The 15,096-nt window shown below is 40.1% G+C and overlaps 5 protein-coding genes across 7 annotated transcripts; 3 read left to right on the top strand and 2 right to left on the bottom strand.

The window, feature by feature from the left end:
* Positions 1-28: 28 nt before the first annotated feature.
* Positions 29-4,118, bottom strand: LOC105565172 (hybrid signal transduction histidine kinase L). Of its 2 annotated transcripts, XM_012018156.1 has the most exons (8): positions 3,967-4,118; positions 3,537-3,772; positions 3,165-3,433; positions 2,590-3,032; positions 2,375-2,458; positions 2,098-2,297; positions 1,576-2,004; positions 29-1,335 (listed from the first exon to the last, which is right to left on the bottom strand). In XM_012018156.1, exons 2-8 carry the CDS (start codon positions 3,769-3,771, stop codon positions 1,130-1,132), a joined length of 1,866 nt encoding a protein of 621 aa, XP_011873546.1. In that variant the 5' UTR covers position 3,772; positions 3,967-4,118; the 3' UTR covers positions 29-1,129. The 2 variants fall into 2 exon arrangements, with proteins under 2 accessions (XP_011873546.1, XP_011873544.1); XM_012018154.1 differs by having other exon boundaries at positions 2,590-3,433.
* A 183-nt stretch (positions 4,119-4,301) lies between these two features.
* Positions 4,302-5,705, top strand: LOC105565173 (calcineurin B homologous protein 1). Its single transcript, XM_012018157.1, has 4 exons — positions 4,302-4,585; positions 4,692-4,955; positions 5,027-5,120; positions 5,210-5,705. The coding sequence occupies exons 1-4, from the start codon at positions 4,519-4,521 to the stop codon at positions 5,352-5,354; spliced, it is 570 nt and encodes a 189-aa protein (XP_011873547.1). The 5' UTR covers positions 4,302-4,518; the 3' UTR covers positions 5,355-5,705.
* A 112-nt stretch (positions 5,706-5,817) lies between these two features.
* Positions 5,818-8,709, bottom strand: LOC105565174 (ATP synthase subunit alpha, mitochondrial). Its single transcript, XM_012018158.1, has 8 exons — positions 8,520-8,709; positions 8,093-8,206; positions 7,644-7,993; positions 7,184-7,540; positions 6,676-7,057; positions 6,442-6,586; positions 6,255-6,372; positions 5,818-6,187 (listed from the first exon to the last, which is right to left on the bottom strand). The coding sequence occupies exons 1-8, from the start codon at positions 8,583-8,585 to the stop codon at positions 6,073-6,075; spliced, it is 1,647 nt and encodes a 548-aa protein (XP_011873548.1). The 5' UTR covers positions 8,586-8,709; the 3' UTR covers positions 5,818-6,072.
* Positions 8,710-9,276: 567 nt separating this feature from the next.
* LOC105565175 (guanine nucleotide-binding protein subunit beta-5) lies at positions 9,277-11,613 on the top strand. Of its 2 annotated transcripts, XM_012018160.1 has the most exons (6): positions 9,277-9,731; positions 9,791-9,976; positions 10,060-10,196; positions 10,263-10,381; positions 10,448-10,805; positions 10,903-11,613. In XM_012018160.1, the coding sequence occupies exons 2-6, from the start codon at positions 9,871-9,873 to the stop codon at positions 11,230-11,232; spliced, it is 1,050 nt and encodes a 349-aa protein (XP_011873550.1). In that variant the 5' UTR covers positions 9,277-9,731; positions 9,791-9,870; the 3' UTR covers positions 11,233-11,613. The 2 variants fall into 2 exon arrangements, with proteins under 2 accessions (XP_011873550.1, XP_011873549.1); XM_012018159.1 differs by having other exon boundaries at positions 9,277-9,976.
* Positions 11,614-12,222: 609 nt separating this feature from the next.
* LOC105565176 (ubiquitin carboxyl-terminal hydrolase 14) lies at positions 12,223-14,883 on the top strand. Its single transcript, XM_012018161.1, has 6 exons — positions 12,223-12,424; positions 12,861-13,039; positions 13,124-13,585; positions 13,696-13,965; positions 14,035-14,323; positions 14,403-14,883. Exons 1-6 carry the CDS (start codon positions 12,409-12,411, stop codon positions 14,690-14,692), a joined length of 1,506 nt encoding a protein of 501 aa, XP_011873551.1. The 5' UTR covers positions 12,223-12,408; the 3' UTR covers positions 14,693-14,883.
* Positions 14,884-15,096: the final 213 nt, after the last annotated feature.

Here is a 15,096-nt window from a genome sequence, read left to right on the forward strand (position 1 = left end):
CGTACCAAGATTATACAAAAAAATGAAATTTCTAATTTGCATTTTTTAATTTTCATGTATTACATATAAACTTTGTATAGCGAGGCTGAATAAATCTTACATATATTCGTGTTACATACAGGAATACACCAAAAATACGGAAAATTCATTACACACGATACAATTACGATGATTCTTTTTAGACATAATATATTTCAGATACATGCATTAATACTTAATGAAATTTACACTTTCTTACTTCAGATATATTTTACGCGCTATATATGGCCAAGTAATATTAATAAAGTCTAAAATATATTTATCGATCTATTATGTCTACTTGAAGAAATATATTATGAGTTTTACTAAAAAATTTATATAACTACGAACTTAACGTTAAATATCCTCATAAAAATTATTCATTTATGTTATAATTTTAACCGGAGAAAAACTTTTCAGGGATAACGTTAGAATACTCCGTAGTATAGGAACATGAAAATTAAAATAATGTTCATACACTAAGAAAAGGGTGTATCTTTAATTATACTGCATATTTATCTAACATTTATCATTCTAAGTTGTATAAAAACTGAGTTTTACATAAAGGTACATATATATGTATATATATATAATGACGAAAAATAAGATTAGTTTTGTTTCGAACAAAAATTTTAGACGTACTATGTGTTGTATATTACCTAAAATTCAAGCATTTTTGTGCAATGCAAAATATATGTATATGTATATAATATATGAAGTATAGCTCTAATAAATTATATGTAATATTGTATGAGAGCATATGTTGTTTTAAACACACACATAGCTATTTAGAGAGAAGTATATTATCAACAATGCATATAGACAGTAACAGAGTAATGTGAATATTTGAATGATAATTGTCGTGCCTTTAGAATTATAGCAAACTTTGAATGTTATCATTTTACAATAAATGTTAATAATTAATTAGTACAATGTACTATGTATATACAATGTACTAAAATACTTATTGTTATGTTTGCAATGCTGTTACTACGTCTTGTCGACTGCGTTTTCGCTATATCGCATATTCAGTAGTGAGAAGTAAAATCGGAAAATTATAAAGAATTTAAAAACTCGTATGCAAGTTTATACAACAGAATAGATGTAGCAGTTAAAATCTACCGATATTGGAGAAGGCAGCAAATAACGGCGCTCCAGTTGTTGCTGCAGGTGATGGTTGTTGGTCGCCAATGTTTTTCAATAAATTACCTTGCAAGAGACTGTCGAGAGCTTTCTGAACTGTTGGATCATTTAAGAGAGGTGAAGGTGAAACTCCTGTAGAGGAGGTTGTCGTGGATGACGTGACCGCGTTCGATGCTATTGACATAATACAATAATACACATGTATTACAGTTTTACAAACTACACAAGTACTACAAGCACAATCACGTATAAAGGAATTGTCCCAAGTTTATTTCCGTTATGCCAAGCAAAACACCGTATTCGATATTGAAATTTAATTGCAGAATACTGCAAATTAATATAATATTAATTTGATTAAGAGCGTGTAATTGAAACCGTTCTCGTCAACGCCACTGTACGATTTGTATTTTTTACCTGATCCCCAATTAGCTGGCGGTACCGGGGTTGGTGCTGAAGTCGGTGGTGGTACCGGGCTGGGTTCTACCGCTGTCGATGCGCTTTTACTGTTATTTAAAATATTCAATATTCTCGTTTGTAATTCGGCCTGTTTCGGATCGTTGACTGCCGTGAGCGGTGTTTTGACAGGCAAATCTTTTGCATCGCCCAATTCAACTTGTACTTGTTCCTCGCGTTTAATCTCGAGGTACTTAATGACGCGATCGTACTGCAGAACTGTCAGCTGATGATTGTCAGCCAGCATGTTAAGGAGAACTTGTATAGCATCCGGATGACGCTCATTCGCAAGAGGTGTATTCAAGGGAACCGAGCGCCCACCAGCTTTGTAATTGGCGAAATCTCGCGAAATCAAATTTATAGCGTCTTCGACTGGCATGTTTCTGTGTTCTACAACGTAACAATATAATGCCAATTAATTAACAACATATTGATAAATTGACGCGCAAGTCTACTAAATTTGAATAATTATTGAAACTCTACCTTGTGGCAAACCATGTAAAATATTCAGTGTTAAGGAATGGTGCTCGTGGTTGATGGGTGTAACGACTACAGCATAGAGACAGCCACGACTCGCTATATTTCCCAAAACACGACCTAAAGGAACATCTTCATTTGGAAATAGCAAGTCTACCATTAAACCGATTTGTTTCAAGCGCAATTCGATATCTTCTGCATATTTCCTGCACATTTAACATAAATATGTGTTATACAACTCTAACTCGGTGAAGCTGTAACATTATAAGAATCGACGTCTTACGTTAACGCCTTATTAACGACAATAATTTCGCAGTCGTTCTTCTCAGCTGCGATGGCAAGATAATCAGTCGAGCCACTGGTATTTCTGTAAGGTAAACAGATGAGGTCTGTGCGAATTATCACTAAAAAGCTCGTGAGAAAAGCTCCTCTTTTGGAATCGCCATCGTTTACACAAAATGAAGCTTATCAACTATTACAAAAATGATGATATTTTACCCAAAGTTGGCATTTGCCTCTCTAGTTGCAGAAGGCTTGAAATCATCGTACCGATTCCCACTGTCGTTGAAGGAATCTCTGACAAAATTGTTGTTACGCAGTCTATCTCCTTGTTTGAGATCCCAGTCTCTATTTGTCTTATCTTCCATCCGGTTATTCCTATTAATTGGACTTCGATCTCTGAAAGTATTTATGTTCGGATTGTTGGAATTGTTCTGATTATTCTTATTTCTATTCTTTCCCCCTCTCGTCCCCCGTGTTCTGTGGACGCCACCGCAAAGGCCCATCGCTCCACCAGTGGCATTTTGGTTTTGATTGTTGCCTGGATTAGCTTGATTTCGATTTCCTGCATTTCCCCCGGGCCTATTCTGATTTCCCATTTGGTTGTTATTCCCAAATTGATTGTTGGTGGCTCTGTTTTGATTGCCGTGACCGGTAACAAACTGTTCGTTTCCACGATTTGGATTATTCATATTAAACTGATTATTTCCACGATTTTGCGCGGGATTATTAAAATGATCGTTTCCGTTATTATTATGTTTCCCATTAAATTGATCATTATCATTACTCCCAACCTGATTTCCATCGTCATGGCTATTTCCGCCGCTCCTAGCTTGAATGTTCAAGTCTTTTTGGTTGTTGCCAAAGGTGTTGTCGTTGCCAAAGCTCTGATTCATCCCACCGGGATAATTTGGCTTATTCACACCAAACGATTCATTTGCATTACTCAATTGGCTACCCATAGAATTAAATTGATTATTTATTCCACCCATTTGTTTTGCATTTGGATTCCCCGCATTTCCACCACCGCCAGATTGATTGTCTTTCTTCGCTGGTCTGACATCTATAAATTAGAATTTGACAAGATAAACAACTGGTCGTTGAACAAGAAGATCCTTGATTAAGCAAACCAAGGAATTATACTAGCTGCACTTTGTCTAATATACCTATACGTCTGCCTTTGAACATTGCACCATTTTCATTCTGAATAGCTTTCTGCGCAGACTGATCATTTTCAAACTGTACAAATCCAAAGCCTCTGTTTATCGTTGATGCTATAACAGTGCCATATTTGGCGAAATGCTCCTCCAGCTCCAGCTTTGTAACATCGTCGGTTTGTAAATGGCCTACAAATATACGGCTGGACGCGGTAGCGGGATCTTTTAAAAGTCTGATGCTCATCCTGATTCAGATCACACCAAAAGGGACTGTCGTTAGTCGCTCAATCAACGTGTAATATTACATAAATGTGTCGTGGCCAATGCAACGCCTCGGTCTACCATTATTAAACTAATGTTTACGTGAGTTGTCAACATTCGTTCAATTTCTATAAAAAGTCAGCGCGACGAGAAATTATCTACCGCTACTGAAACTTACTTCGGATAGTCTCCGCGCGAAACTCAATCACCATAAGATTTCCCTTCGTCGGCCACTATTTGTATATTATGGAAAATATCGTTGCGAGTCGCGATTCACAACAGAGACATTTTGCCGAAATCGGCGCTACCAACTCTCCCAGCTCCCAGCCGACAAACAAGTCGACAAACAAAAGAAACTTAGTTATCTAGGGACACCAGTAGAGACCACCAGAGGTGTCTTCCCCGCGTCGGTCATTCGTCCGCGTACGTTTGCTTGTCCAGAATGCTTTGGCCACCGGGGCGCCACCGCGTATGTACATACTCCACATCAATTATTTCTCACTTTGTACCGGGTCTTATATGACCGTGAAATTTTTTTGTTTTTTCGAACGCAGCGCAGCTGAGAGACCGAGGTTCGCCGATTGATCCAAAGTCTCGTCCCTACCGTCAGCGGTCATATGATTGATCGACGCGCGTTCGCCACTCCTCAATCTTCCCGTGTGCTATGTAAATAGCATCCGGTGTGTCCCACCTGATAAATCCCAATTTGAATTTCAGTCGCCACCACAGAATGGGTAACAGGTCGAGTCTTCTTTTACGCGAGGACGAGATAGCGCAGATACAGAATGCTACTGGTTGCAAGTATCCATATTGTTCCTTCCATGCGAGTCAATTTTCCATTTGCTTCGCCAACCACGTCGACTGCTCCAGGAGCAGCTCAATAACGTCAACACCTCGTTACAGTCACGCCGAATCAGATCGAACGTTTGTACAGCCGCTTTACCAGCTTGGATCGCGGGGATTGCGGGACCCTCAGTCGAGAAGATTTTCTCAGGATTCCAGAATTGGCGATAAATCCTCTTGGCGAAAGGATAGTAAACGCTTTCTTCGAAGAAAGCGGCAACGATCGGGTCAATTTCCTGCAGTTTATGCAGGTCCTCGCCCACTTCAGGCCTATCAAGAAGAACAGTCCCAATCGATTGAATTCTAGGCAGCAAAAGCTCAGATGTAAATGTCGCCGAGTATAAAGCACCATACGACAATTTCTTGCGAGATTTATTGTTGAATATTTCTTTCAGTCGCATTTAAAATGTACGATTTGGATAACGACGATCTGATATCAAAAGATGAACTACTCGCAATTTTGCATATGATGGTTGGTGCCAACATCAGGTAAGAATACGACATCCTCTCATCTATTTCTTATAAGGAGAAACATTTAACGTGAATTTAACAATTTAGTAAACACATGTTTATTTTAGTGAAGAACAGCTGACCAGCATCGCGGAACGGACCATAGTCGAGGCTGACGAAAATGGTGATGGTATGATATCGTTTGAAGAATTTTGCAAGGCACTAGAACGCTCGGATGTCGAGCAGAAAATGTCGATAAGATTTCTCAGTTAAATTGATTACTGATTTATATAAAATATAATATCGAACCTATAAGTAGGCATTAGGCAATTGAGTTACAGATATCCACGTGTAAGTACATCACATATAATTAGTAACCGAGGGAAGGTATCTGCGATTGCAAGGGTGATACAAAATAATATATGTATAATATAAATCTTGGGTTTTTACGCAAAAATTATGGGTTGATCAACTGTAAATGAATGTAAATATGAATTCGAATGCGTGTGTACATATACACAAGTGTACAGATACTTGCGAGGGAATGGAATCAACTCTAATTTTGATTCAATTGCTTCTTGTATGCAAAACGTGAAATAATATATTTTAGGAGAATTAAAAGAATACTCGTGTTATTACTTATCTCCTTTGAAAGCCTCTCTCCTAAAGTTTTGACGATTACTCATTATTGAAAGTTACGTCGGGAAGAATATATATATTTAAAACAGCATTTTTATTTTTATCAGACTGATTTTTTTGGTATCAATATATTGTAGACGGCTATCGAGTTTACAAGTCGTACATGGAATTGCTGTAATATTTTTAATGTACAGATATTATACATAATTACATAATAATAATAACATTTGTATAGCAATGAGTAATATCGGTACATTAACGCACATCAGCAGCAGAGAAATCTTCAAGAACGCTTCACGTTCTTCAATCATCTATGTTGACTCGCATTAAAATAACACTCGATGATCGCGCTCTACGCTGAGAAGGATGAGAGGAAATCTGTAACTATTTTCTTCAGTTTTGCATCTGATGCTTCGCTAATTGAATTTTCTTTCGCGATCGTAGCAAGAAGATCTTGTTGAGTTGACCTGAAAAAAAAATTGAAGTACGTGTTACAATGAAACGTACAGCATAGAAATTGCATCTAACGTATACCTGATGTGTGCGAGGAATTCTGTTTCAAAGCTAGTGATCTTTGTCGGATCCATTTTGTCAAGATAACCACGTACACCGCAATATATGACTGCTACCTGTTCCTCAATAGCCATAGGTACTAAAACGAGAAACATGTGAAACACAACGTTGAAATCGATTCATATCGGCACAAGAATTACGACAATACCGTATTGTCCCTGTTTGAGAAGTTCCGTCAACCTCACGCCACGATTCAACAATTGCTGGGTAGCGGCATCTAAATCCGAACCGAACTGAGCGAAGGCCGCTACTTCACGATATTGAGCCAATTCCAACTTCATAGAACCGGCAACCTAGGCAATCGAGTACCATAAATATATTTGTAGTTTACATACACATATAAACCTTGTGCTAATTAAATATATGAGAAAATTGACGATACCTGCTTCATGGCCTTGGTTTGAGCGGCAGAGCCGACACGCGATACAGACAAACCGACGTTGATAGCAGGTCGGATACCCTTGTAGAACAATTCGGTTTCCAAAAAGATTTGACCGTCGGTAATAGAAATAACATTGGTAGGGATATAAGCAGACACGTCACCAGCTTGCGTTTCGATAACAGGCAAAGCGGTCAACGAGCCACCACCTAAATTTTCGTTCATTTTGGCAGCTCTTTCAAGCAAACGAGAATGAAGATAGAATACATCTCCAGGGTAGGCCTCACGACCCGGCGGTCTTCTAAGCAGCAAAGACATTTGCCGATAGGCAACAGCTTGCTTGGACAAATCGTCGTAGATGATTAAAGCATGTTTCCCATTATCTCTGTAAAATAAACCCTATGTGAGTTTGCCTTAGAGAATAGAAATGTACAAATAACAAGTTTTAAAACTAAATCTTTCAGAGAGGAGATTTGGGCAAGGGATTTACAGCTCATTGGAAGATATTTACCTGAAGAATTCTCCCATGGCACATCCCGAGTATGGGGACAAGTACTGAAGCGGGGCTGCATCGGAGGCAGTGGCAGATACAATGATAGTGTAGCCGATAGCACCGCTGTCCGTTAAGCGCTTTACAATCTGCGCAACGGTAGATCTCTTTTGGCCAATAGCGACGTAAATGCAATACAATTTCTTTTTCTCCTCTCCGCCGTCGTTGAAACGCTTCTGATTGATAATAGTATCAATGGCAAGAGCGGTTTTTCCAGTTTGCCTGTCTCCAATGATCAATTCACGTTGACCACGACCAATAGGCACCAAGGAATCCACAGCTTTGATTCCAGTCTGCATAGGTTCTCTCACCGACACTCTGTTGTCCAAAAGAAAATTATGTAACGCTATGTACGTGCCGAATATACAATTGAATTCAAAGAGAGGTGTTGGTTTGCTCAGAGATGGAATATAAAATTTACCTCGGGATAATGCCTGGAGCTTTCGTTCCAATTCGGAATCTTAATTTGTTGTTGAGAGGCCCTTTACCATCGATGGGATTACCCAGAGCGTCGACGACGCGACCCAACAATTGTTCGCCAACAGGAACGTCGACGATGGCGCCAGTACGTTTGACAATGTCGCCCTCCTTAATGTGTCTGTCATTACCAAATACGACAACACCCACGTTGTCAGGTTCCAAGTTCAACGCCATACCCTTCAAGCCCGAACTGAATTCTACCATCTCGTCGGCCTGAATGTTCTTCAAGCCGTACACACGCGCGATACCATCTCCAATGCTGAGCACTCTGCCAGTCTCTTCGAGATTAGCCTAAAATGTATGCATTCTCTTTACAAGTATTTCTCAGCTTGCGAAAATACACATATTAAACAAGTAAATGGTAATCTACTCCCGACAAGATTGGCCTACCTTTGGTGCCGCCCCAAGGATACGTTCTTCCAAGATAGCAGAAACCTCTGCCGAGCGGCGGCTACAGGAGACATGATATTTACGGGAGGCTATGGCAGTAGCAGGCCAATTGATCTGAAATACGGCAAAAGTACACACATATTACATAACTTGCTGCTCTAACGCACTTTACATAATACACTATACATATATCAACATCACTAGCTGCATCGCACAAATATTAATCGGTCTGTGAATGAGAATGCTCGCTCCGAGTCTTGTCTACAGTGATCGCGCCGTCGAAGAGGAGAAATGAGATAAAACCGGAGCGCGGCGCCGCTCTGACAAAGTGGAAAATGTCGACATGTTACGCGAAGGCGCGCGACACACTCGCGACGACAGTCGCGAGCGTGTTCAACGGCAGCAAAAAGAGATCCCTCCTATTTACCTGGGCCGTGGTATTCGGCAGGTGCCTGACCAGGGACGAGGCGAAACGTAGGGATAAGAGCGCCATTTTCCAGGCTGCGAATTAACGTGAGGACGTGAAAGCGACCGGCCGACTCGAGATAGGCAGGTAGCGAAGATCGGAAGAACGTCCGAACCCACCACCCCTGTCCGTCCCCCGCCCAAGGCTCTATCATGCGCAGGAAGTCGACGGCCATCGATTCGCCGTCGCATCTGTTTCGCAACAACCGCGCGCGTCCGTAAGACTTTTCGGCGCCTCGTCATACAAATTTACCCATTTGCACGACGTAACTGTGAAAACTGTTATTTTTCCCGTGCACCTCGACGCTCATTCTCCCCGAAATTGCTCGACGAAAGGCGAGTTTCCCGCACGCTCTTGCGCAGTGCGCGTTACCGCAGTACGAGGCGGGAAATTCGAAATGCGCCTTTGCAAGCGACTCAATTGCGAGTAAAACAACAAATTTCTACGTTAACGTGGAGAAATAAATACGTAGTAGAGAGATTTCCCGTTCATCCGATTACAACAGGAGCGAGTGTTCTTTTCTCTTTCGCGAACGCTGTTCGATTGTACGCTTAAATACACGGAATATTACGTTGCGAATACGTCGGAGAGACTAAAGGCTTCGTCGTAAAAAAAACAAAGACAAAAACAAAAAGTAATCTTGTCGCGTGAGATATCGCGGGTGTTTCTGATAAAAAAAATATGATTGCGCGTGTGCGCGTGGCGTCGCGGTGGTGGTCGGAGGGGTGCGAGCCGCACAGAAGCGTCTCGGACTCACGGAAGACGGAAGCAGTGCAACTACGGAGGATGCGTCATTGCACCGGCGCTAAGCGCCGAGCGCTCGGTTACGGTCATTTCGTCTCGCGTCGATTCGCCGTATCGATTATCCTCGTTTACCGCGTGTGACCGCGGGTCTCTCTCTCTCTCTCGAAAACAAACGCACAATAAGAGAGCAAGGGCGAGGGTCTCGTCTACCAAGGGGAGAGAGAGCCTCGTAGACGCGTCAAGCAATCGATGTTGGCGCCCGTCAGAATTACACGTTTCTCCGTTCCGTCTCGCTCGCGAAAATGAGACTCCGGATCTAGCAAATTGCACTTGTAATTCTAACCGAGTAACAATTAACTGCCTACTGCTGTGATTGTAAGATGAATTACTTATGACGAGGGAATTGCCGTAAAGATGCATATACACTTGGTATTAGAGTCGATACGTCTATGTGCGCGCGTACAGCTCTGACATACATGTAATTTTAGTGTATGCAAGACTGTCTGTTTGTGAAATTTCTCTATCGTATATCTACAAGTTGAGAGCGGTGTCCAGCGAGTGAGACAATATGGACTCTGCAACCGAGCTGGAGCATATTGAGAAGCTGGCGAAGGAAGCGGAATGCTTAAAGATACGCTTGGAGGACGAGCGACAAAAGTTGAACGATATTACACGTAAATGCATAAGCGATTCTTTACTTGTCGCTGCGCACTCCTTTATATTCTATTCTTCACACTCGACTTATTTTCTCCTTCAGTTGCCAGCGTAGCCGACAGACTTGAAGCAATTAATTGTATAAATGTGAAACCTAGACGCATTCTAAAAGGGCATCAAGCAAAAGTTTTATGCTCCGACTGGTCCCCCGATAAGCGTCATATCGTTTCTTCTTCACAGGTAGGTCTGCTCTTGCTAAGCGTTTCGTCTCACGCGTTACACACAATATCAAGTCTTTGCTCTTAGGATGGAAGAATGATCATATGGGATGCCTTTACTACGAATAAAGAACATGCCGTCAGTATGCCGACCAGATGGGTGATGGCGTGTGCTTATGGCCCTAGCGGCACCTTAGTTGCATGCGGGTACATATTAATCGTGTCGTTTATCGCAATATTGCCAGAGACCACTGTTTGATATAAATGTTGTAGAGGCCTGGATAATAAAGTGACAGTGTATCCGTTAAGTCTGGAGGATGATGTCTCGGCTCACAAGAAGACCGTCGGTACGCATACCTCGTACATGTCGTGCTGCGCCTTTCCCAACAGCGATCAGCAGATCCTCACTGGCAGCGGAGACAGCACGTGTGGCTTGTGGGACGTAGAGAGCGGCCAATTGTTGCAGAGTTTTCAAGGACACTCTAGCGACGTCATGTCCATCGATCTGGCACCGAGTGAAACTGGAAACACATTTGTATCTGGTGGCTGTGACAAACTAGTCTTGATTTGGGATATGCGCAGTGGGCAGTGCGTGCAAAGTTTCGAAGGACATCAATCCGATGTTAATTCAGTACGTAACATCTAATTTATCTACTCTTCCATAATATATATGGATATATAGAAAATTTCATGCGGTATATTATTATATTCTCGTGTGATGCACACAGGTAAGGTTTCATCCAGGCGGTGATGCGGTAGCAACAGGTTCGGACGATGCCACTTGTCGTTTGTTCGATCTGCGTGCCGATAGAGAAGTCGCGGTGTACGCGAAAGAAAGTATAATATTTGGAGCAAACGCGGTCGATCTCAGCATAAGCGGACGTTTGCTCTTCGCCGGATATAACGATTACACAGTGAATGTGTGGGATACTTTAAAGTGCCAACGAGTGGCATTGTTATATGGGCATGAGAACCGAGTCTCGTGTCTAAGAGTTTCTCCAGACGGTACTGCCCTGTCTACCGGAAGCTGGGACGCGACTTTACGAGTTTGGGCTTAGCTTCATTACCATTACTCTCTTAAACCTGTTGAGATATTCTTGTTAGGCTGCACATATAGATATTTATTATTTCATTCTATTTTTTTACAAATTCTCGCCTTCTCTCCAACACTTTTTGTATCTTATTCATCTTTTCATAATACCAAATGTATGCATTCAATTGTTGTGCATTCAATAGCAAGCGTGCTTTGTCATGCAAAATGTAATCTGTAATATGTAACGTAACAGTAATGTGATATAACATTAATAAAGTTGCATATATATATATGCATATATACATATATTAGGCTGGACCTAATTTACAGACAAATTTTAGTGAATATATATAATAGCAAAGCCACAATATGTATGCCACAAAAAATAAAGTTTCATAAATCCAAACGCTATACTTAAATGTTTAATGTACTCTTAGTTTTGTATCAATTTTTTTTAAGAGTAGAGCATGATAATATAAATATACGTTAGTACGTAAACATGTGTTTAGAAGAGCAAGATTGAAAAAAAGAGATGCAGTATTAATTAAAAGTACATTTTTTACACACAATATGGTAATACTGGGGAATAACGCGCCCTTACGCGTTGACCAATCAGCCACTTGCTTTTCCGGAATAACAGAACCAGCCGACATGTAATTGGCTACTATACGTTCCGAGTGCAAAAACTAATAATTTGTCCAAAGGAGAAATTTTTATAATTATTAACTATTTAAAGCGTACGATTTTCTATTATATATATGTATATCAGCATTATATCGTTCCCTGTCTGTCATTGAATTTTCTTCTTACTTGGGCTGCGTTCGGGGAGACGCTATTAGCGCTGAAAACGTCAGTCTATCTTCGTCACTCACTGTACGTCGAACAAAGATAGAAGACGCTTTTAGCGCTGAAAGCGCGCTCCCCGAACGCACCTTTGGAGTACTGTTCCGAAGTGTAACATGTAACGGAGATTTAAAGAACAGACTTAAGATTTCGAACAGCTGGCCATCTATCCATTGTTGTGGCGAATTTCAGTAAATTCTTTGTGGCGATGGTGACACATGTTTGATGCACGTTAGGGCCGCGAACCTGACTTTGCACTTTGCATTTACTTAATTGTCGTGAAAAAAAGGGAATCTTGCATAAATTCAATACCTCATAGGTATAACGTGTTGACGAGTTGCAGTTACGAGGAATAATCATGCCTCAGTACACAAGTATGTATTTGGCCATCTCTTAGTGTCGCTAACCTAAAAGTTCACAGCCAATGATCGTATTATATAGCTTTTATAATAGTTTACATATGTTCATATTAGAAATAAATAATCTAATATAATTCTAAAAATTACTGTAGGGAATATAATGAGAAATACGTGTAGCTGCTTGGCGAAACGATCTAACGAATCCTGGTCCTTAATTTATACAATTTACTCCCCCCTTAACGCGTAACTTAAACTCAAGTTTAGAATAATATGCGTGCCAATGTTATTTTGTTTACACAAAATGTTATTTATTTGCATTGTTTTGTCAGCTGAAACTTTTCATAAATTTTTTAATGAAAGATTACAAAATTACATTCCAGCTTTGTAATTTATTTGACTTGTTCAACTTCTTTTATCCTCTCTTTACTCATGAATAATGAATATGTTTCAGTTAAAGTTAAATGGGGCAAAGAGCTCTTTTCTAATGTGGAAGTCAACACCGAAGAAGATCCAATATTATTTAAGGCGCAGCTCTTTGCGCTGACTGGAGTTCAACCAGAAAGGCAAAAAGTTATGCTCAAAGGAATGACGCTCAAAGATGACGATTGGGGCAATCTGAAGCTTAAAGATGTAATGATATATAAATAACTGTTTGAGCTAGCTCAGCTAGCTGTAATGTTTAAAAGATTCGTAATTGACTGTTGATTGTATCAGGGTGTCACGATACTTATGATGGGTTCCAAAGAGGAGGATGTACCTACGGAACCAATAGAAAAGCCAGTGTTCTTGGAAGATATGAATGAAGCTGAATTGGCTAGCGCTTTAGATTTACCATCCGGTTTGCTTAATCTTGGCAACACGTGTTATCTAAATGCAACGGTACAATGCTTAAAGACTGTACCAGAGTTACGAGATGCCCTGAAAATTTTCTCGGGAGGTTGGACGACCGGTGCAAGTTTATCGATAACTGCACAAAGTATAACCGCATCGTTAAGGGACCTCTATGACAACATGGATAAGGGGACAGCTAGAGCACCACTCGTTTTGCTTCAAATGCTACATTTAGCCTTTCCAAGATTTGCAGAAAAAACCGAGCAGGGTGTATTCCAGCAACAAGATGCGAATGAATGTTGGACGGAATTAATTAGGATGTTGCAACAAAAGTTACCCCCAAAGGTTACTAAATCAATTATCAATTATTTGTATTACAACTTTCAACTTTAAACATCTATTGTGTGTGTGTGTAATTTTATTCAATCATTATTAAAAGCATTGTATGTTTACAGAACAATCCAGATGTGCCAGAAGATAGTAGCACAGCCTGTAAACCAAGATCGTTTATTGAACAATACTTTGGAGGTATATTTGATTATGAATTGAAGTGCACCGAGTCCGAGGATGAACCAGCCACCACTGGAAAAGAAGAATTCTTACAATTGAGTTGTTTTATTTCGACTGATGTCAAGCATATGTATTTTGGGCTTAGGAACAAAATGCAAGAGCAAATTACGAAAATGTCTCCGACGCTCGGAAGAAACGCCACTTACACAAAAACGGTAAGTTTTTGTATTGTAAATTTTATTGCGCTTACATCTTAAAATGCACTCTTTGCTTTTTTTTCACAGTCAAAAATTAGCAGGCTACCTGCGTATTTAACCATACAGTTCGTACGGTTTTATTACAAGGAGAAAGAAGCGATCAACGCAAAAATCTTGAAAGACGTTAAATTCCCCATGGAATTTGATGCTTTTGAGTTGTGCAGTTCCGAACTTCAGAACAAACTTATACCAATGCGTGAGAAATTCAAAGAATACGAGGATACTCTGGTAGAGGAATCTTGCAATGCAAAAACCAAGGATATGGGCGATAGCGCACAGAAAGAAACGAGGAAGGAACCATTTTGGTTTAAGGATGGTAAGAGAAGGATTTCTCCATGTAATTATCCATTCGAGACGTTCAATGCATTCAACTCGATGTGTTACGCCTATTACAGATTTGGGATCAAATAATAGTGGCTATTACAAGTTACAAGCGGTTCTAACGCATCGAGGGCGTTCGAGCAGCAGCGGCCATTATGTCGGTTGGATTCGACAGAAGGGCGATACGTGGATGAAGTGCGACGACGATGTTGTTACGGCCGTTACCAGTGAAGAAGTTTTAAAACTCAGCGGAGGTGGTGACTGGCATTGCGCATACGTTCTTTTGTATGGCCCTAGAATTTTGGAAGTGGAAGTGAAGGATACAAAAGACAATCCAGTTAGTGCAAACAGCACTGAAGCTTAACTGATAAATAACTGCTTTAAATTATGCTAGACAAGAAATTGCTTGGGTTACTAGCTCTATACAGATATTTGTTCTTGTACCAATTAATATAGCAACGTCATTAAAACATTATTATTATTACTATTATCATCACGTGCTACAATACATGTAGTATTTGGAATAATAATTTCGTCATATCAAATATGAAAAACGACATTATTAATATCTTATTACCTACAATAATTTTCTTTAAATAAATATGAGACAAGGACAAAGGTTAATTGGTTACAGATTAATCGTCAATTTCCATTGTTCATAAAGTAAATGATGAGTGACAATGTGTTCTCGACAGAAATACATGTAACACAAAGTAAAATTTTTTTCTACAATATATTTATGTGCTTGAATTTTATATTCAAAGAGTG

This window comes from Vollenhovia emeryi, unplaced genomic scaffold (genome assembly GCF_000949405.1).
Source record: "Vollenhovia emeryi isolate VEMERY1.0 unplaced genomic scaffold, V.emery_V1.0 DF939155.1, whole genome shotgun sequence".
Taxonomy (NCBI): domain Eukaryota; kingdom Metazoa; phylum Arthropoda; class Insecta; order Hymenoptera; family Formicidae; genus Vollenhovia; species Vollenhovia emeryi.